At 36.7% G+C, this 22,866-nt stretch overlaps 1 protein-coding gene across 1 annotated transcript; it reads left to right on the top strand.

Annotated features, from left to right (window-relative positions):
• The first annotated feature begins 120 nt into the window (after positions 1-120).
• On the top strand, positions 121-2,220 carry htr1aa (5-hydroxytryptamine (serotonin) receptor 1A a). The gene has a single exon (XM_088629764.1). It carries the CDS (start codon positions 464-466, stop codon positions 1,682-1,684), a length of 1,221 nt encoding a protein of 406 aa, XP_088485890.1. The 5' UTR covers positions 121-463; the 3' UTR covers positions 1,685-2,220.
• Positions 2,221-22,866: the final 20,646 nt, after the last annotated feature.

Here is a 22,866-nt window from a genome sequence, read left to right as displayed (position 1 = left end):
GCATGTTGAAATTGTAAGCCCTTTTCGAGTTAGTTTTCTGCGAGTAATATTAAAATAAAAGCTTGAGAGACAATAAGCATCACTTACACCTTCGCTTTAGGAACAACAACACGCGGTGAGAGAAGCTTTTTACAATTCCCAGTGCAGGGCTTCAAAGATCAAACCACAGCTTGCAATCGTAGCTTACATTCATAACAGAACGAGAAACCGAGACGGAAAACCTGAATGGTGAGCCACTGCTGCGACCTCTTAGCCATCTGACGTACCTTCTACCGCTGGTATAAATTAATTCACTTCGTCACCAGTCGTCAATGATTCACAGAACTAGTAAAGTGCAGTTGCGTGTTGCCGAGACTTCAGATCATCATGACTCCTTTATATGATGGAGTAGTGCTGGAGATTGTTGATACTGCTAAGGACTGAGTTCTCCCCGTCGTCCGCTATCCAATGCTTTTTTTTCGAAATGGAAAATATAAGCAACACCACGTATTCAGACCGTCCTATCCAGAATGAAAACAATACAATACCTGAAGTGGCACTAAGTTACCAGATCATTACTTCATTGTTTCTGGGGGCCCTCATTCTGTGTGCTATATTTGGGAATGCGTGTGTGGTCGCCGCTATTGCTTTAGAAAGATCTCTCCAAAATGTAGCAAACTACTTGATCGGGTCATTGGCTGTCACGGATCTAATGGTTTCGGTGCTTGTGCTACCTATGGCTGCTCTTTATCAAGTTTTAAACAAGTGGACACTCGGACAGGTAACTTGTGACATTTTCATTTCTTTAGATGTCTTGTGTTGTACGTCGTCTATACTTCATTTGTGCGCAATTGCTTTGGACAGGTACTGGGCGATTACTGACCCCATAGACTACGTAAATAAAAGAACTCCCAGACGAGCCGCTATTTTAATTAGCCTTACTTGGTTAATAGGCTTTTTAATATCTATCCCACCGATGCTAGGCTGGAGAACTCCAGAAGACAGGGCTGATCCCGATGCCTGCACAATAAGCCAAGATCATGGGTATACCATCTATTCCACTTTCGGCGCATTTTACATTCCTCTTATACTCATGTTGGTACTTTACGGGCGGATATTTAAAGCAGCCAGATTCAGAATACGAAAAACAGTAAAAAAGACGGAGAAAAAGAAAGTATCCGACAGGTGCTTAACAGTATCCCCGGCTATCTTTCCTAAAAAAAACAACGGAGAAACAAGCAAAAACTGGAAGCGCAGTGTGGAACCTAAACCAGATTTCTGCACTAATGGAGCAGTGAGGCACGGAGAGGACGGGGCAGCACTAGAAATAATAGAAGTTCACCATAACAACTCGAAAAATCATCTCCCTCTGCCTAATACCCCGACAGCCTCGTTTTTCGGGAACAGAAACGAAAAGAACACAGAGGCAAAGAAAAAAATGGCTTTAGCCAGAGAGCGCAAAACGGTAAAGACGCTTGGAATCATTATGGGAACGTTTATCTTTTGTTGGTTGCCCTTTTTTATTGTGGCCCTTGTGTTACCATTTTGCGAAGAGAAATGCTATATGCCAGAATGGCTCGGGGCTGTGATCAACTGGCTTGGTTACTCAAATTCTCTTTTAAACCCGATCATCTACGCCTACTTTAATAAAGATTTCCAAAGTGCTTTCAAGAAAATTATAAAATGCAAGTTTTGCAGACCGTAAAACGTGATTCTTCATTTTTGCACGGTACAGCTGGTGACTTCTTTCCTTGTAGTTTCCAAACGACTGCACTTGCGTTTTTCATTTAAGGAATGCAAAGCGAATTGAAACTGATAACGCTGTATTTTCTTTTTTTTTTCCTTATTTCATGAGGTGTTGTTTTATCAATGCAGTAATTCTAATATGAAAACTAAGAGACAAGAGCTTCATAGACAAATTGCCACATGCCTACTTTGAGGCATAAATACAATATAGAGTACATCAGTAAGAATAAACAACCAAAATAATGCGTTGGACAACTGTCTTTCTTGGTAATCTAAGGCATGGGCATAGATATATAGTAAATTGCTTAGTGTACTTCGTCTAATACTGTACATCTACAGTAAATCATTTTATCTTCATTCAAGATGTATCATACTGTGTGCTAACTTCTAATGTAATTACTTTGATGGGAATGGAGGAGCGTTTAATCTTGTGCTCCGAATTAACACGTTATTCCTTGACTAGCCTCAACAAAATAAACCATCCAGTCGCTGAAACCTGTTTGTGTGTACTTTGTGAATGAAAGAAAAGAACCATAACGCGAAGAACGGGTCTTGTAACAAAAAATGGTCACAGATACTTTTGACAGATGTTTTTTACTTTGTAAAATAGGCTCTTCATAAAAATATTCATGCACTTTACCTGATTTATACGTGTTCCCTTTATAAAAGAAAACTAATTGTTACACGACTGATGCAATGGTTTTGCTGTAAATGTTTTTACACCGAAGTTTGAATCTTCTGCTGGTGATGAAAACTACTGTCCTTCGTTTTCTTTATTTGTGTGTTTTTTTACTTTAGTACATTTCACATTGTGTGCATTGTTGTACACATTCATATCATTTGGATTAGAATGCATGAAGTAAAAAGGACTGAAACGGTGTTACATACTAACAGAATATTAATTTGAAGGGTGTCAAAATCATTTGGCCATATATTGTAGAGAGATGTATTCTGAAAATCGTACAATGCATTGAAGCTGTTCATCATAAGATAATTTATTAAACTTTGGGAAGCGTTCTCTATAGTATTTTGAGAACATGAAATCGTACTTTTAAATGTACGGTTGATTACACATTTATAATAAACACAGCTCATTCCCTTACATTATCACCCCAATAAAAAACAGAGAATGCAGCAGTGCTGTTCTCAATATCATCTTCATCATCAACAACAACATCATCATCTTTTTTATCACTGTTAGGTAACATAATACTGGTTATGACAGTGATTTCTAATACATAAAAGTTGCAGCATTTTTAATTGTTTGATTGCTAATGACAATTCATCAGAATATTCCTGTTTTAAAGTTTATGGTCAATTACGGTTTCTGCAATAAAATTTAAATTATGCTGTATTTTTTAGAAAATATATTGATGGCTCTTGCCTTTAAGGTGCAAAACTCAATATTCTTCTGAAAATCATAATTACTTCAGGCAAATGGTGTAGCTAACAAACAGGGCAAAATACACTCTTTTTCACATTGCATTACATAAAATACAGTATAAACAGTCTTCAGAGCAATGGATTTTTGCAAATATTTACAAGTGAAAGTAATGCTTGCCTACATCTCTTAGGTCATGAGTTATTTTCCAAACTGCAGCATATGGGTTTTACATGTTTTCCCTAAGTTTGTGTAGAGCTCTGTTTTCCTTCAATCTAGGACTGTGAGACTGTGATAAAGACAGACACAGATGGATTTGTTGGCATGGATTCTACGGAGCACAAACTTGCTCAACAATTTTCCCACGTTGTGTAGATATTAAATGTTCTGATATGTACATGGCATATGCTGTTCCTTGTCTGTGAGAAGGTATTCCACAAGCAAGTCATTCTTAAACTTAAAGCTGTTGGAATGAGTTTTTCTCCATTTTGATGGACTCTGGCAATAGAACCAAGAGCACTGTCTGAATCAGAGAATACAAGAGGTGGACCCCTACAGGTTTTAGTGATATGTCTCCATATAGATTTTTGCATATAGATAAGAAGAATGTTATTTAATTTACAATGCCATAAAGGATAGCTGTTCTGTACAGTACATGTTATAGTCAACATGAAGACAGCACACTTGAACAATAATAGATAACAGATAGAATAAATAGATGTTTACAGTAGACACAAACCTAAGTCATGAAGGGACAAGGTAAAACTATACTATATAGATATGCCCTAAACAAACCTCGTTGAATACTACATGAAGTTTTGGTCAAAAAGGACATCCTATAACAGAGAACTTTCACATACAGTAAGAGCAAGAAGACTTACGGAGTATGAGGGCAGGCTAAGGGAATGTTAAGGGAAGTTTCAGTCATAGTAACAGAGAAGAGGAGATTTGATTGATGTTCCCAACATTTTAATGGGAAGAAACATGTCTGAGTTAAAAAAATAAATACTTGCACAATTATTTGAATCCTCCCAAAAATTATTTTCGTATCACCTACATAAAATCACAATGCCAAAATTTCAGTCTACTAGAAATCGTAATCAGGACAACAATAATAAATTAACAGTGTGCTTTGACTTAAAACCCTCACAAGAGAATTTGTGGGTTGTGTGTGTGTGGTGGGGGGTCACACCAAGTATATTATCAATGACACTTGATATTGTTTTCAGTTTCAGGTGACTGTAAAATCCAGTTTCAATGGTGTACTAAGGAGACCTACAATAGCCACTGTAGATGTCTTCCCAAGAGACACACAAGGTTATACTTTGTGCAAATTAGACTGTATTGACCCTTGTTAAGATGAGCAATAGGGAATACCAATTGACACTAAATAAATTAAGCCTGTAAATTACAAAGTTAAAAGACCAAGTACAGTTTCACATTAGACAACCCCCTCAGACATAATCAATCTTTGAAAATTATCAGTCAAATCTTTGGTCATTAATCAATATCAATTACAAAAGAAGAGTGGCATAAGAATATATAGTAAGCAACAGAGAGTATATATTTTGTTTAAAAATACAATGTTAAAACCTTAGTGCAGACATGTACAGTATTAATGCAAGCCAGTTTATTACATCTTAAATAAGTATTAAACCCAAATAATTACTAAATGCCATGTACAGTATACAGTATAAGAGCTATTCAAAACGGTGAGAACAAATCCAACATTTTAAATACGTATTCATATAATTTTAAATTCTATGAAAAACTACCATAATAGAATATTTAAGTACAATTACCAATACCTGAACAGGTCACTCAAAGACCTAAAATCAAAGTCCAAATATTAAGACGTCAAGGACGTGCCATAGGTGATAATGTTTTAAAATATTTTTGTATACAGTCTCATATTCTTGTGGCTTATTTTGTCTTAATAATCATGTTTAATTAAGAAACATAATGTTACATTTTGTGATCCAGGTTGCCCTGGAATAGCTGCAGTCTCTAGTGCTAGATATAGAAAAAGTGGAGGAGAAACAGTATCTTTTCAATGAGGCTGCTGATGAAACAAGGTAGTTTTCATTATGTCATGTTCGTGGGATGTATAAAAGCAATGGAACTAAAGGCTGTAAAAATCAGAAAATGTAACTATAAAGAATGGAAAGCCTACTTCTACAGTATTCTACTTCTACTGTAGATGTCCTTTCGGACCTCAAAAGAAACAACCCAGCAGTAGAGAATTCTTTCATATATGTTTAGGATTTCTATTGGATCCTGTTTTCTTGAAATGACATTGGACAAGGGCAGCTGTGTTCATAAGATTGTTACCAACCCCAAGGATACTGACATCGCACTGCACCAAACACAGTAAAAAAACAATAGGTGGGAGAAACACAAAGGCACAGGACAGACCTCAAACAGGCAGTCCAGGCCAATACAAGAATAATTCTTAGAAAAAAAAGAAATAGGTCACAAAATCATTTCATAATGATAGGTTTATGCAAATCAATATCTTTATTTAGTTTGTTACTTAACCATTAAAATGCAGCTTCAATAAAACTACAGTGTACTAAGTACTGTATGTATTACTACAATAAACCTATAGCTTAAGAAATTTGAGTTTCACATCTTACAGTAATATACCCTGTAAAAACTGCTTTGTGACTTGGTTCTTATGTTAGCCTCTTCTGAAAGCCTTGCTGTAAAAGTGATTAATTGTAGCAATACGTTGTTTATTTTGTGAATAGTAACTTGTGTGTTGAGTAAATGTATATCTTTTGCACCTATTACTCTATTTAAGGGCTTAAATAGGATTTAAAGTGTTTCCAAAGTTTTAAAAGTTTTTTTTTTTAATTTGAAGCTCAGATTTCTTTTTAAATAATTCATGTCATTCTGATTTGTAAATGAGCCTCCCTGTATCACTCTTAGGAACTGTTATAACTCTTATGTTATCTTTTCCTAAAGATTCGGAACACCTTTGACTTACTGATCAATTAAATTAAGCAAGTACTATTATCTGCTGTATACTGCATCATTACAGTACATAACAAGCACTAGAAATGATACTCAAACAAATGTCATAGAACTCTTGTGCAGCAGTTATGAATGGATTATGAAGTCATTATGCATTCAAATACAGTGTTACTGCTAAACCTATTGATTATGAATATGAATTTTAACAATTAGGAAATCAGAGTCTGTATAGGAAATAGCTGTGAATACATTATGCAATAAATCATATTAAATTGTCATACAATTTGTTGGACCACATAAAGATAGTTCCATACTACAACCACTAGATATAAAGATTTCTATATTCCATATTCCACTGATTCTTTCAATTCTCAGCATAATCCCAATCTTTCACAAAATGCTGACATTGCTTTATTAATGATAGTATAACAGTAATGGACCTTTTAGGGAGAATGCAATGGTACTTACACCATTCATCAACAACAGCCCAACAGACTGTAATTGACTGTACCCTAAATACTGTATCAACATTAGTCTGCTCCAGTGGACCTCTAATGGACATGATTGGCATACAGGTATGACAGAAATCTAGGATTTGAGAGAACTGTTCTCTGCAATTCGATTTTAGAAACAGATATTAGAAACTGCTTGCTTTGTGACCTGGTTCTTAATTTTGTCTCCTTTGAAAGTCTTGCTGGAAATGTGATTAATCAGTCCAGTAAGTTATTTCGTGATGAGCAAAATGTGTCTTTATAGTTACTGTTCCTACCTCATTGTTCTTGTCAGAAATGGCACTGTTTACATATTCTTGGGCACAGTGTTGCTTTTTACTCTTGTTAGGGTATTTAAATAATGAGAGAACAAAAAAATAAGAAAGGTTACAAATGAAAATCGGTCATTTGATCCATCTAGCTCATTTGACTGCTAGCAGCCAATTTGCCTAAGGCTCCCATTCATCAGTTTTTTAAAACATTGCCATTGCTAGGTAGCTTTCTCCAGGCATCCATGATCCTTTGAGCACAACAAGTATTTCCTGTTTCCACTTATACATTTCTTCCCTCTGGTTTGTGCTTCACTGGTAATATTTTCAACTCTGGCTTTTATTAGAAACCAATTGAAATCAATTCTTTCCTGAAAACTGATTTTCATCTACGGTAGTCCTGCTTAGAAAGGAGTTCAACTTAAACTGAGATAAAGTATTGCATATGATCAGTAGCTCGGATGAAAACATCAACAATAACAAGTCTGAAATGTCACAAGTAAGATTCAAATGAGTTTTATCCTGAGGACAGCATAATGAATGCTGTTACAAAAGTTTAACGCTCTTTCACCATCAGAAAGTTAAATTACAGAATAAAGAGTTGACTGAACAACTTTACACTGTAATAGAGTTTGTAACAAATGTTTGGGAGGGATGACAACAGCCAAGTTCAATCCGACTCAGCTGCCAGTAATTAGCAATCTCTCCTGCCATCCTTTCCTCTCCTAAAACACTATAAATGCTGTATGTGATCCCCATCTCTCCCTCGCGTACAGTACATCTTTCGCATCCCACCTCCACCCCATCTCCACCTCTGCAGCTGCCTCTTGGTCACTCCTCACTCTGCATGGGGTCCTGGCCTCCTCGTCCTCTGGCTAGGAGGTCAGCCCTCAGCCAAGCAGGTAAAGGCACATTTTCACTTAACACTCCATAATCATTTCACGCACACATCCTTGGGTGTTGTTATTTTTAGTGAATTCCACAATGGGTTATCAATTCAATTACCAATTCAATTCAGTAACTTACTGTATTTATTCAAGAACATCCATCCTAATGTGGTCATTAAAACACCGCTGACTTTTAGAATTTTACTAGTTTCATCTGGCTTTTCTTCCACACCTTGTGAAACTAGCAAAATTTCAGAAAACTACAAATAGATAAGACAGTACAATTTCACATATACTGTAGATGCTATTGTACCATCTAGTGAATGGCTAAAACAAATTTGAAGAATCATGATGTTAATTTCTCATTATATATAGGTTATATATAGATGGTAAAAATAATTGTACTGTATTTTAGGATATGTTAGTCTAATGAAGATTGAGTTGATATTCCAAACTGGAGCCCTAAAAAGTCCTTGTTCATTTGTTGAACACAAAACATACTGTATATCATTTAAAATGTAAGCAATGAAGGTACATAAATCTAAAACAGGATTTGGAGAATATAAATTCACTGAATTACATAGTAAACTACACCTGACAAGTACACTTCTGGCACTGGTCCCCTGGCTATGGAAAACCTGGCCCTGGAAAAAAGCTTAATTCTTTGCTAATGATGTGAATTAATCTTAGAACTCTTTGGCTTTACATCCGTATTTGCTACAGTATATTTGTGGGGCAAGTTCGGTGTCCTGGGTGGATCTTAAAAGTATACATCTAAGTAAGTGTTCAGGAAAGATGTGAGTACAGACTAAAATCCTTCTCAATCATTACTATGTCAGGTACAGTGTGGCTTTACACAACCTAATCACTGTGACTATACTGAAAGACCATCACTCGCTGCTCAAACACACATGGCTCATAAACACATCTGCTCCATTACACTATACTATAGATGTTTTATTGTACTATACATTCATACAGTACATATTTAGTGAAACCATACGGTGGTTAAAAAGTTATAAAAGATTATCAAAGCATGACAGACAGGTAATTAGTACATAATAATGAACATACTTTTCAATGTCCTTTCAAGAGCAGAAAGTACAATACATATAAAATAATGCATCTGAAGAATGAAAAAAAGAGAATATGAAAAATGTTTAAAGTTGAGTCGATTAACAATTGAAGTTGAGTGGAAACTGAATCAAGGTAACTCAGTTCATTTAATTATACTTCTTAAAAAACTACTTGCAAAGGGTAATTCTAGACTTTGCAAACTTTAGTTTAATTTTCAAATGGTTTGTCTTTTTTTGTTGCAGACAGCTACAGTCAGTTGCACTTTTTGTGATTTCATAAAAACAACTAGATAACCAAACTGAGAAAATCAGTTGTGATTTTACACTGTATATTTTAAAGTGATAAAGAACATGAACTGGTGTACAGAAACCAAGTTCTAGCATATTCTATTCCAAAACATTTCTTTGCTCTGCCTGTCAGCAACAGCAGGATGTGGGTGTCTCTGTGTGTAAAACAGAGCTACAGTGCTTCAGTTTCCTCCTTCACAGCAGGTGTCACTGTTAGGTGGCTTTGTTTTGAGGATTAATCTAGGGGAGTCTAACCACTTAGATGTCATTCTCCTTAATTTGCTAGTAAACCAACAGAAGAGAATACAGGGAGAAATGATCAGTGTCACACAGCATTTTGAATGTGCACATTAAGGTCTGGTGAACTGCGAGCTGCTGTATCAGAGATTCACAAATGTTTTTATGGTGAGCTTTGTCACTCAATACGATGTCTACTGAATGACTTCTGAGGGATGTTGGATATTGAATACAACCTCATATATTGCCATATAACAATCCACAAGAACAGGCTGTTCCTGTACAGGAATGTAACAGGATATCTAGGCATTCATTTTATATATTAGCCAGAAACATACTGTATTACATTTGTATTACAAATGGTACCTTAATACAGTATGAGGTGAATAGTAATGTTTAACTGAAAATGATGGTCAGTGTTTCTAAAAACCTCTGTAATTCTGAGAGTAATGAGTGAATTTATGCTCACTGTTGATCAGCATAGTTTTCTAAATGGCTATACAAAAATGACTTGTCAATATAGATATGTTTTTCATCCCCCTTCACATTTTACAGTACATCTGGTCAATGTAGGACTCTGTGTGTTTTAAACATTTGTATTCCAGAAGTCGTCAAATTCCCAGGTGGTTGAAATACCTAGCCAAACTGCTACTTTGGAATATAACATTTAATCATTGTTTAATTTTAATTTCTTCCCTCCTGAACATTTTTGAATTTTAAAAGATACATCGCTTCTAATTTTGAAGTTGCATAAAAAACAACATGCAAACATTACAAAGGTGGGTATGTGTAAAAAAGCAATAAATTATTGCTTTACTTACTGTATGAATAAAAACTGCAATTAGCGTGTTTAGTATTTGAATTTTATTGATAATAGAAATGCAAGAAATGTTGTACTGTATATGCAATGAATTCCATTGTTGTAATAGGTATTAGAAATATTATATACTGTGGTTATTTAATAATCTATGGCAAGAATAAGAGTATGACAAGTAACTGTACTTAAAATTTTCCATTGTGTTATATTACTGTATGATTACCCTTAATAACTACAGTATTAACACAACATTCTTGGCATTGTTCTGCATTCTATCTTTCCAGGGTTAAGAATAGTGTTTAGCTGAAGTTCTTAAACTTTCCTAGAGGCTCAAGAGAAGGAGTAAGATGGTTGAGTTCATTTGCAGGTTCTGTCTTCCCATGGAGTTGTGAGTTGTTATCTGAATTCAACAGCTCAGTTGTGAGATATGAGGTGGCAAATGGGAGCCATTCTGCGAGGTTACTATCAGGGATTTTTGAGGCCGGACTTAAGTAAAAATACAAATCCAAAAGTGCAAGAGAGTTAGGACAGCAGGAATCAGAAAAATGATCTAAGCTACTATAGACAACAGCACCACTCTGGAAACAAAGTGTTTAGTATCTCTGTTTTTAAAGGTACAGGCATTTATAACCTTTGAATATTTGACAGTTATTTGAATTAAAAAATGTTTCTTTACACTGAGAGTTATCTCTAATCCTTACAAACCAGTAATATCTGCTTTGCAATGTTTCAACACTATTATAGGATCTTCCTATTTTAAAAACTCTACCGTATATATTAAAAGAGGAAAAGCATTTCCAAATCAATCATTTATAGCTTTGATTATTTTATTTAAAAAATATTCAACATGTATATCTACCTATGAAAAATACCGGAGCAATTAAGTACAACTTATTGCTGTAAATGGTGTGAGGCTGCATGTCAATAAAATAAAACCAAATACAAGGAAATTGACACCTAGAAGGTACATTACAGAATACATGAGGAGTTAATAAAATATGTTGTAGTTACCCTAGTATGACATTCTAGGTAATGATTATGTCATTTTAGCTTCAAATGGAAACTGGTATGACAAAAATATGAAAATCACTAAGCCTGATCAGCACATCTGAACCAATTTATGCCATTAATAAATGTTGACACTAGGGGGCGAAGTTTTACACTTCATGTTCAGGTTGCAGGAGCCCATGAAGTATAGCAATATTGCTTGTGTAATGTAATTAACTTCAGTACAGGCAGTGATAAACTTGTATCCTGGTACATGGCAGCTTTCAGATGACTCATGTGCCTTTTCCCAAACAGTGCAGATATCTCTGCATCATGAGCAGATGGCACCATGCTTAGAAATATTAACTTAATTACATTTTAGCCTGATCTTTGTGTGTCATATTGACTTTTTATATAAAAGTCAAAGTGTTATATGTGTTTTAAACTTTTTCCATTTCACAGTCCTTCTCTTTCACCCAAAAATGCTAATGGGAAAAAATAAATTATATATCTATCCATTTACTAAATTGCTTTATCCAACACAGAGCCTGAGCCAATCCCTGCAAGCAACAGGCACAAGACAGGATACAGCCTGGATGGGATGCCAGTCCATCACAGGGGACTCAGAGACTCAAACACACTCACAGATACATACATGCACACAATCACACCAGGTCCAATTCTCCCAGAAACGAATTCACCTACCAGTATGGACTTGTAGGATGAATTTGGAGTATCCGGAGCAAACCCACACAAACTTGAGGATAACATGCAAGCTCCACACAAATAGCACGCAAGGAATTGATCCCAGGGCTCCAGCACTGCAAGGCTCAGTGAAACTCTGATTATCAAAAATTAGTCACAGACTTGGGTCTCTTGGATTTCCTTTTTCTGGGGGCATGTCTAGGAACAGGACAGCAGTATATACAGTAAGAGCCTGACAAAGAAAATATTTATAAATATATAAAATATGTATTCCTTAAATCTTCTGCAATGACTAGCTGAAAGCAAAGTCAGGCCAACAGAAAAATATGGACAGAACAGATAACATGTTTATGTGTTCTGGGCCCTAGGATTCATAGATCATGATAAACTAGTTTGAATTAAGTTATTAAATAAAGCCCAACTAGGTTTTCACCTCTAGACCAAAGCCACCTGACTGAGTTACTGTAACATGGTTACTGTGCTGTGGCTGCACATGCAAAGCAAAGGCAAACAACAGGTATTTTTTCACCATCACAAAGTAATACAGTACATGCACACATATGTTGTACATCTCATGTAACATGCACATTACCTTATTAATACGTTTCTATAGCTATGAAAGCAAGTAAGGTATGAGTAAATCTTTACATCGAATAACTTAACGATTAATTTGTAATAAAACAACCTAATTTTAGAAGTAGTCCAAATAACAATGACAAGCACTTACAAAGGTGTCAGAAGCATGGTTGTTCCCTATTTCTTGTATTTTTCATATATCTTTGCAAGATAAACCTATTATACTTCAACAATGTTTCCATCCATTCTAAAAAAAAAGAATACACAGTTCAACCCTCTTTTCCTAAAAGACAAATATAGCAGATATATCTTTGTTGGTTGTCTGTTCTAGACTTCCACACAGAACCACAGGGGAATAATTAATTGTGTCCTTTGGAAGCACAAAATCTCTATACAAAAGACAGAGATTGCTTTGTGATTACAGGATCTTAGCAGAATCTTCAGAAAAGGAAAACGTGTTTCCTATAAAATGGGAACAGTAAAATGTAAATGTAGGGATGTCAAATAACACAATCAATTCTTTGCTCTTTTTACTCTCACTTAAAAGAAAATAAGACTAAAATCAATGCTTGAATTATGCATTGTAGATATAAAAGACACACTGTTCTGTCCAGACTATTACAGTTGCTCCAAACTGTGGTTAAGCTGCTGGGCGACGTAGAAGTTAGCATTACTGCCTCTGGGTACTGGGGCCCTGGGTTCAATTCTGGATTCAATGGATTCAATTTAATGCTGTCTGTGTGGAGTTTGTATGTTCTCCCAATGTTCACATGTGTTTTCATCAAGAGCTCTAGTTTGCTCCCACTGTCAAAACATAGTCATACCGTTTACATAGCCGAAACAAAGTCATACTGTTTTTTTATTTCCATAATGTATGCAATTTGTACAATGAGTACAGCTCTAACATGAAACCTTTATCAATTAACAGGTTTTAGAAAAGTGATGGTTCATTTTTATGTGATCCATTTGCCAAGTGGCTGTTAAGGCTGAGTTCGTGCAACTAAATCCCTCCAAGCCTCCTGGGTGCAACCACTTGCAGTTATCCATTGCATGTCTTTTAAACCTGTCCTGGCTCTGAAACTGCAATAGTCCAGTTCTCCACAGGAGGGGAAAGGGACAGGTTTTACCATTTCCCACAGTCCTTTCCAGCCATTTTTGCCATGGAGAAACCGCACTTGGCTATGTCGCGCCTCTTTTTGCCTCTAAGGCAGGGGCGCTCCTACTCTGTCCTGTCCCTAGTTTCCTGTGTTTTGCTGTCCTTCTGGTGTCTCCCTGTCTGGGGCTATATATTTCCGGGTCACTCTTTCCTCCTTGCTCAGCATTGAGGTTTGGATGTCCTGAGACCCGCTTAACACCAGATTGCTCCTCCTGCCCATGGCTTGAGGGCATAGGTTTCTATACGGCATTTCCTGAACAGCTGTACTCGGGCTGACCCCCGTTCGGCCACTATGCATTGGGTCTTTTTCTGGTCTCCTGCCATCCCACGGTTCGTCCCTTTCGACATCCGTGACAGATCCTATCCCCCAGGTCCCCCACCCTCCACTCTATGTTGTGCTGGATGAGAGTGTCCATCACATCCACAGGCCTTGTTTTGTGAGGGACACCAGCAGCCACAGCAGGTACTATGTTCCTCTCTTCAGTCCAGTCAGTGCCAGCCCCAGCAGGATATACTGGTAGCTAAGCTCCCAGGAGTTGCACGGTGTTGTCCATCCTGCCCCACTCCAACTCGGCGAAGAGGCAGCTCCAGAACACATGTTCCTGCATCTCCTCCACAAAACGCATGTCCAAGGGGCACTGCAGGTTCCTGGTGACTGAGTACCTGATTTCTCTAGGAACATGCAGCATGACCAGTTGCCCTCTCCCTGTGTTCTAGAGACATACTGGTAGGTTAATTGGCCTCTTGGAAGATTGGCCCGGGTATGAGTGTGTGCATGTCTGTGTGTGCCCTGTGATGTACTGGCATCCTGTCCAGGGTGTATCCTGCCTTGTGCCCATTGCTTGCTGGGATAGGCTCTGGCTCCCTCGCCAGATTGTGTAAATTCATCTAGATTGGCTCTTCTTGCAAACCAGTAGTAGATAGTGTTACTGCTTTGTATGAATCATAAATAAAAAAAACAAAAAACAGTTTCCCATATTATGTGATAAGTGTTTGATACGAAACAATCCAACTTAATTGAGAGTTAGATGTTATGATAATGATGATAGACTTTGTTTTCCATACTGTGCCATTTCAAATGCAATCTTTTCATCATCGCAAACACTGGGTATTTGCTCCTTCTGCACATTTTGCCTGTTTTTGCTTCATGCTGTCACCTCTTTTGATAATAATTTTATTTAACATACCCTTCCAGCATTCTTTTTCATATTGTCCATTCCTAACATATTCATCAAATTTACAAAGAGCATGTACTGGACAGCTTTTGAAGGCAAATATATAGCATGAAGGTCAAAATAAACGTCTGCTTGTTTTCTTCTAAGCCTTCGTTTTATTATATACAGTACATAAAAAACATATTACATATGATTATAAATATCACAACTTCACAAAATTATTATATATAGAAAATGACTATCTTTGTGTAGCATATACAATGACATTTTACCTGAGCAGGCATGACAAAGGTAAATTTGTTATGCTGACTAAAATTTAAGGTCTAAAACTCTTAAGGTCACACTAGGAGCGTATTACCACTGTTGGAAGCAATGCAATCTACAGTACATTACACACCTGTGATGTATAGTTTGTACAAGCTTGCAGATGCTTTTTTGTGTGATTCTTTGTGATTCAATTCAGTGCTGTATCAAACACCACAAGTGCAGTTCTAAATACCGCAAAGACTAAAATAAATACTCCTGCGTGTACTGTATGTGCCACACACAAAGACTTCCATTATGGTAATCTACTGTACACAAAGCCTTCTTTCATTGTGAAAGAGGGCTTGTCTCCAATCTTGGTGAGTTAGCTTCATGTGGCTAAGTTAAACCTTCAATGTACTGATGGTAGGAAGGCATTTTTGTTTTGAAAAGCCAGTCATACTTGTTGCTACTGTATGTTTTTCTTCCTTGTTTTTCATCAGACTTCCAGGTTGGAACACCACTTCGCCTGTACCCAATTAGCTCTCTAATTAATGAGGTGATTTAGTGCCTCAATCAAATATATTGTGGTCAGTCTGAATGATTGATTAATAAAAATGGTGCTAAAAACATTTAATAAATATCCCAAAAATATTGTTTTTAAAAACATCATATGGATAAATAAAGCAATATTATTACCCCAATCAAATAAATCAAATATAAGCTGTAGAACATTTAGTCATCTATTTTGTATGAATATTGTATGCTAAAATTATGTTATCAGTTAACCAGTTTTTGGTTTTGGAAATCTATTTCCTTTTCCCCATAGCCAAATATCCTCAGCTCGTACCTTTGAGTCTCAGTTAATCCCCAACTTGTGAACTGACTTTAGAAAAGCCTGATTTTCAAATATCATCAATTAGTCTAGCATTTCTGCCCCTGTTTTACCTCCACGGCACAGATGAAGTTAGAGAAGGGGATCCCTTTCCATCCTGAAGGCCAGATTGATTGTCAAGGGATTTAGTGATTATATTCAATCCCAGGGGGTTCGGGGGAAGTACAGTAGAATTGCTGCCTGTGCCCTCATCCATGACAATGTGCAATTTTATCTGGCTTCAATTTCAGCATCATTCATAGGGTTTTTAAACATGGTTGTGCTGGAAAATAAAGTCTCACATACCATGTCAGAATTTAAGAACCATGGTACTTTCCAATAACATCACCATATCCATGTCACGCCCCACACTCTCCCTTGCAAACGCCGTTCCATTCCTGTCACGCCCCACACTCTCCCTCGCAAACGCAAATGCCATTACATTCCCAAACCCAGTGTTTCACAATCTCATTCCAAATTGAACCCATCACATTCCCACATGCACCTGATTCCACAAATATCTCACTCCCTGACCAATTATCTAACCACAGCCCTTTCCCTTCAGTATTTAAAGTTCCTTCACACACCAACCCATGCTCACTATTGAGAAGCCTCCTGTAGAATTTGTGTGAGTGTGTGAGTGTGTGAGTGTGTGAGTGTGTGAGTGTGTGAGTGTGTGAGTGTGTGAGTGTGTGAGTGTGTGAGTGTGTGAGTGTGTGAGTGTGTGAGATCAATTTTGGGACAATCCATTCCTGTCCAGGATACTGCCACATTTTTAAATGCCATCACTGGATCTTCATGCACTTTTTAAGGCATTTTCTCTTGGATGGGGGAAAAAAAACAGATACCCATTAACATGGACTCCAGTCAACATGTGTGTTGTATTGCCTTTCTCTTCTAAGCCATGGTGTCTGTCTTATTTCTGTCTCTAAGAACAAAGGAATGGAAATGTCTGTTTGTTGTTCCCTGGGGCACATGGATACAATTGCAATTCAATAATGATTCAGGGTTTAAATTCTTAAATTCTTTCTGTAAGTGCTTCATCCACAACAAGTTCCTAAATTTTAGTTAATCAAAAACATTGATAGTTGTATAACTATTACTTAGGTGATTATATACCCTTAATGCCATTATTCTAGCAGATTTCTGAAAATTCTTTCATACTGTACATATTGAGTGCAGAAGTGCCTTTTTTGTTAAGCATTGTATATTGGTTGGCTGTCAATAACTATACTTCCCCACCTGTTGGATAACTCTGGAAATGTTTTTCTTAAAAATCATTTCAAACACTAAAATATTTAAATGTTGGAAATGCATAGGCACATTACTAGAAAATGACTAAGCATATTGGTGGTAGAATATTAATATAAGGTATGCTGTACATTCACATGTGGAAATTATTGTCACGGATGTCTGAAAAACGAGACGAACCGTGGAGAGGCAGGATAGCAAAAATGACCCTATGCGTAGCAGCGAGACAGGGAGTAAGCCCGGGCTCATTAATGCGAAGAGTTCAGGAGTGCCATATAGAAACCTATGCCCTCAGGCAGCGGACGTGGGGCGACCTGGTGCTAGGCGGGTCTCAAGACATCCGAACGTCAATGCTGAGCGAGGGCGGGGTGCAAGACCCAGAAATATATAGTCCCAGAGGGAGAGAGCAACACCGGAAGGACAGCAAAGAACCGGAAATGAGAGACAGGAGAGAGAAGGAGTGCCCTTTGGATGCAGAGGGCGTGACAATTATGGCAGTTAAATTATAGAAATTTCTCCTAAAGTGCAGAGTGCAAAATAATTAACAAAGCAAAGTAAGATTGTGTTGTACACAAGGTTTAATTAACAAGCCTATGATCATTTTCAGGGCATTTCAGCCAAAACACCATCTTTAGCTGTTCAAAAAGAAATAAAATCTAAAATATATAATCTATACTCAATTCATAATTTCATATAAAAGCCTGCTTTATTTATTTTTCATATGCTCACTTCAAACACACCAAACAAAAGGAAAAGATTAACTGGGCAAGTTGATCATGCTTGCACTCTTTAACAGATTTTTCTCTTTAACAGAAAAATCATATTTTGAATATCCCTTCTTTATTTATTTTTCCCAAAAAATATTCATGAATTACAGCTAAAATACCTGTTGTATGCACAATGGCTTAATAAGTCTCATGGACTTATAACATTGACATTCTGTAGCAGTTTGTTGTTTTCTGTTTACAGTTTTTATATGACTTAAGGGATTTTTTTTCCCACTGAGACATATTGCTCAGCATGCTAGCATAAAACAAAAAAATATTTGAATACACAGAGGGGAAACCAGGTTCTATTTCCTCAATTTAAAAGCTGACAGAAACATGTCACATTGTGTGATTGTTACGCAGCGTTTTTAAGGGCCCTATGCAGACGGCACAATCTGGAAGGGAGTGAACAGACATGGGGAGGAGACGAGGGACTGGGCTGGTAGACGAACGGGGAGGGGGTTTGACGAAGGTGCTCGGCAGGGCGTGGTCCGGGCAAACAGTCCAAAGGGAGTCCGAAAGGAAATCCAGTACAGGCAAAAGTCCAGAGCTGGGTGATCCAATCCGAGACAGACAAGACAAATGTAAAAACCGGAGCAGGATCTGGCAAAGGGTGGGGGAGTTAAAAAAGGGGTAACGGGACCAGGCACTCCAAACCCCGGATTTGGCTGGTTCAGTATGCCGAAAGGAGGCCAATGCCCTTGAGCCGCGTATGTAGGGCGACTTGGTGGTAGGCGGGCCTCCAGGCATCTGTGTTCCAATGCAGAGCCCGGAATAGAGTGAACGTCTGGCTTTTGTAGGGAGGCTGGAACAGGGAGCAGGTGCACAAAATCAACTAAAATGTGAAAGAGCCAGAGCACCCTTAAGGGGGAGGGATTACAAAAGGATCAGTGATCTTTAATTTCAAACACAGAACAAATTATATATTATTATATTACTTCATTATATTTGTAAGGCACAGTAGAACAATGGTGTACAGAAAGTGCTGTTGTCTAGCAGCAGTTAGGCTCTGCGTTCAGTTTGGAGTGGTTTGGAGTTTGGAGTTTGCCTGCTTTTAACAGGTTCTTCAGAAGCTTTGGTTTCCTCCAACTTTCCAAAGACACTGGCTAGGTTGACTATGGGTAGGTATCTTGTCTAACGGGTGGTGCCAGTTTATGCACTATGCCTCTGAGATCCCCAGGTTGCCAGGAATTATTATTATTATTAACAACAACAACAACAACAACAACATCTAATAATAATAATAGGAATTCATACTTCTCTGATAATAGGAAATAACATATACAATATATGAATAATATTTGCAGGCATTTATACCTAATTTTGTTTCCTCATTTTATTTAAGCCTTTGGAATTGATGTCATTTAATGCTACAATAAATTTAATTCAAGATGGATTAAACTTCATGTTGCAAAGAAAAAGAAATAAAAATAAATGGCTTAAACTGTGTTTAACTGAAACATGTGTGGTCAAAATGATAACCTCATGGTTTAAGGTTTTATCTGAAATTCAGTATTTGTGATCTGAATATGACAGGTTTTTATGTCTGGGTGATTTTAATATTCATGATGACTCAGGGACCTGTGTGATGGGCAGATACGTCTTGAATATTTTAGCATGTCTGGGCTGTACACAAACATGTTATTGCCCCTGCCCATTCTGCCTTGCTCTAGATTCAATTATTACATCTAGATTGGCTGTGTCTAATCAGGAAGCATTAGAAATCAGCCTTCCTGATCATAGGGCTCTGTTATTAAGGGGTGACTTTTTCTAAATCTGTTAATTTAGGTTTGCTTTCTGAAGCAAGTTTACAATCATGGTTTTAAAACTTAGCAATACTTCATAATAACTGGATGTTTTATTAACATTCAACATTACAATGTCAGAGACACTAAACTATATAGCATGTATGAAAATGAATGTAAATGTATGTTTTATCTTTTTAAACACTCCACGGTATAATGATGAACTGCAGTCCATGGAGTCAGCAGGTTGTCAGCTTGAAAACAAATGTAAATCAACTAGATTACAGTGTTCTTTGATGCCTGGAAACAATATCATGCAGGCCTGATTTATGGAATGTCAGAATTGTGTACCATTTCAAATTGATTGGTAGTGAACAGCAGAGTCTAAGATGTCTTTTTAATATCGTAAATAGCATATGTCAGTCTCCTCCTGTCTTTCTCATGCTGGTAAAGCAGAATCTGGAACACGCAGTTACTGTACTTCATTAAATATTTTCATTAACTTTCTGCTATTCAGTCAAATACTGTACATTTGCTCTGAACCATTTGCAGTGGTTTCTGAACTTGGTGAAAATCCCTCCTTTTCAATGTACTAGTTTCATTGATGTCACTCTGAAGTGACTTAATATTTCACATACAAACCACCACTTATATTCAACCCTTGCTTGGGACTTCGATGTGGTCAAGTTCTGCAGCTATCAGCCCTTTCCTTTCTAAGGAAATTCCTACTTCTTTACACATCAGAGCAGTTCTCCAGCCTGTATATACTGTACATTAGTTTATACTGTACAGTTTGTATCATAATGTATAATTAGATTAATCATGCCATTAAGTGTTCCTAATTGAAACAAATCCTGCATTAAATACTACTTTACCCACAGGTATTTAAGATTATCAACAATAATAATGCTGTTGATTGGTCTTTGCTTGCAATGGTGCCAACTAACCTCATTTCCCTCACTTAAGTTGGCCCAGGGTCATGCTTTGGCACTTGCTTATATCTCAACAACTGTTGACAGCTAACTTCATTTTTTTCAGCCATGTTAACAAAGAAGCCAACTGCTGTAGCTGAAAGTAAAATAGGATTACTGTTTTACATAAGAGTGATCAACTAGAAAGAAGCTTAGAATGGATACAGCGCCTTCTTACTGGAAAGCATGAATGTTGAGACAATGGCAGTTCACTTGTATATTATTGTAGCAGGCATATCTCTGCACAGGTGGCTTGTGAAGCCTGAGTACTTGGAAATCACAATAAACTACAAGTATATCATGCAAAGATACCACAACTTCTGCATATCAGAACAAATATTTCCTCTAAAAACAAAATCCAACACCATCTATCCCTGTGAGATCCTTCATAAAACAAACTAATCTAAATTCACCCCATGTGAAAATGTGGATCTGTACCCTTTGCCAGTTAAGTAATTAATCAATATACCACATGTGTACCTGTATGCTAACAAAAGCAGCCTAAATGACCTCTATTGTCAGGTCAGATGAAACTACAACCCTAATTACTGCCGGCCTGCCTGCCACAATGATAATGAATATGTTTTAATGAAGCAACAATGAAACAAAAATCTATGGAATTTTCTTTTGTTGTTTAACATTTGAAAAATATAACAATTGAAAATTAAGTTGTAACTTTTCTCCAAGCAGAATAGAAACTGTAGGAGATGTATGAGTGTTCCTTAGCTTCTGATTGCAACAGAAGTACTGTAGCTTTTGATCTGAATCAGTGCTGTTATGACATTATAAATGATTTGCACAGGATTAGAGATAATGTATAATAGCCTGGAGGTGAAGATGGTGTGGGGACTGACCAACTTACATTCAGTTTGAAAACATTTAAAAGAGAATAAAATGTGCTCTACCATTAAATGTGACTTTCTGGGGTAGTGTGTGCTATCCTTTGATTACCTGTATTTATGTTCAAGGGAAAAAGCCCTCCGAAACATAGCCCTATGCATCTGCTAGACCTGGAGACATGCTTTCTATTGCAGTGTGCACTGTAAAAAATCCACAATTTGGTAATTTTGGCTGTTTCTGAGAATAAAAAGCACAGTCTTTGTACATAAACTTGTCTGCCTGGATTTCATTAATGAATAGTGAGTTTTTATTTGGTTCCTGGAGGTCCTTTCCTGTGAGCTCAAAGAATAAGACCCCATAAAACCACAAAGAAATAATATATGTATATAAATAGCCCTTTTCCCTGTAGGTTTCCCATGCTGCAATCAATCTTCATATAAATTGGGCATGACATACCTAAGGAGCCTAAATTCTTAGGTTTCAGGAAATTCTTTGTGAGATTTTTCTGTGTACTGCTTTATTTAGACAGGAATATATTTCACTTTTTTAATTAATTTCTGTAGTTTGCAATACAAAGACACCCAGAAAAACAGCTGCAGTCTTAAATACAGAGCCCTTCAATGTTAAAATTAATAATGTTGATGTGAAAAAGATGTTCAACAAATCAAGCAAAAGCATTAACACAGAACACAGAATAGAGCTGGCACAACAAGCAACATTCTACAATGTTCATGTTCAATGTAAAATGAATAATGTACAATATTCTATGATGCAACTTTTAAAGCGAATACGTTTTTATTCATTCCCAACTGATACATACAGTACTGTAGAACTGATCAAGGTAGAACATTTTTACAATATAAATAAGATTTAAACAATTCTGATTAAGTTGCTAACTGCTTGTTAACCTAAAATAAAAACAATTTCATTGCAAGCTATACTACAGTAAATTCCTTTTGGTTGGTAATGATCAACTACTCTTACATTTTAGACTAATACCAGTGTAATACCACTAATACCAGGTGTTAGTCTATCATTGCCATTCTGTCCAAAGAAACATGTTTTATCCAATGAAACACTGTTTAAAATATTATGAAAGTGGGCTTACTGTAAGTACCTACTGTATGTATTAATAATCAACCTCATACAACAGGGGTAAAGGAAGGCAGCAATGTTTTGTAGTTATTAGCAAAAGTAAACTTCTAAATTCTAGACATTTTTATACAACCCATCATGCACTTACAGTTTGAAATACAATATTATACATATGTTTGCTAAATTTACTATCCCAATCTGACTGCTTAATGTTATGACAATTTACTGTAGCATGGGTTACAATTCCAAATGTCTGTTATGATATTTAACCTCTGTTCTGTACATACTGTAGGTTGTTGTAATACCAGTTGTCACAGTCTGATTAGTCTGTTAC

This window comes from Lepisosteus platostomus, chromosome 4, assembly GCF_059453375.1.
Source record: "Lepisosteus platostomus isolate fLepPlt1 chromosome 4, fLepPlt1.hap1, whole genome shotgun sequence".
In the NCBI taxonomy this organism is placed as follows: Eukaryota; Metazoa; Chordata; class Actinopteri; order Semionotiformes; family Lepisosteidae; genus Lepisosteus; species Lepisosteus platostomus.
The sequence above is the reverse complement of the archived record's forward strand: the minus strand, read 5'-3'. Positions and strand labels throughout refer to the sequence as shown.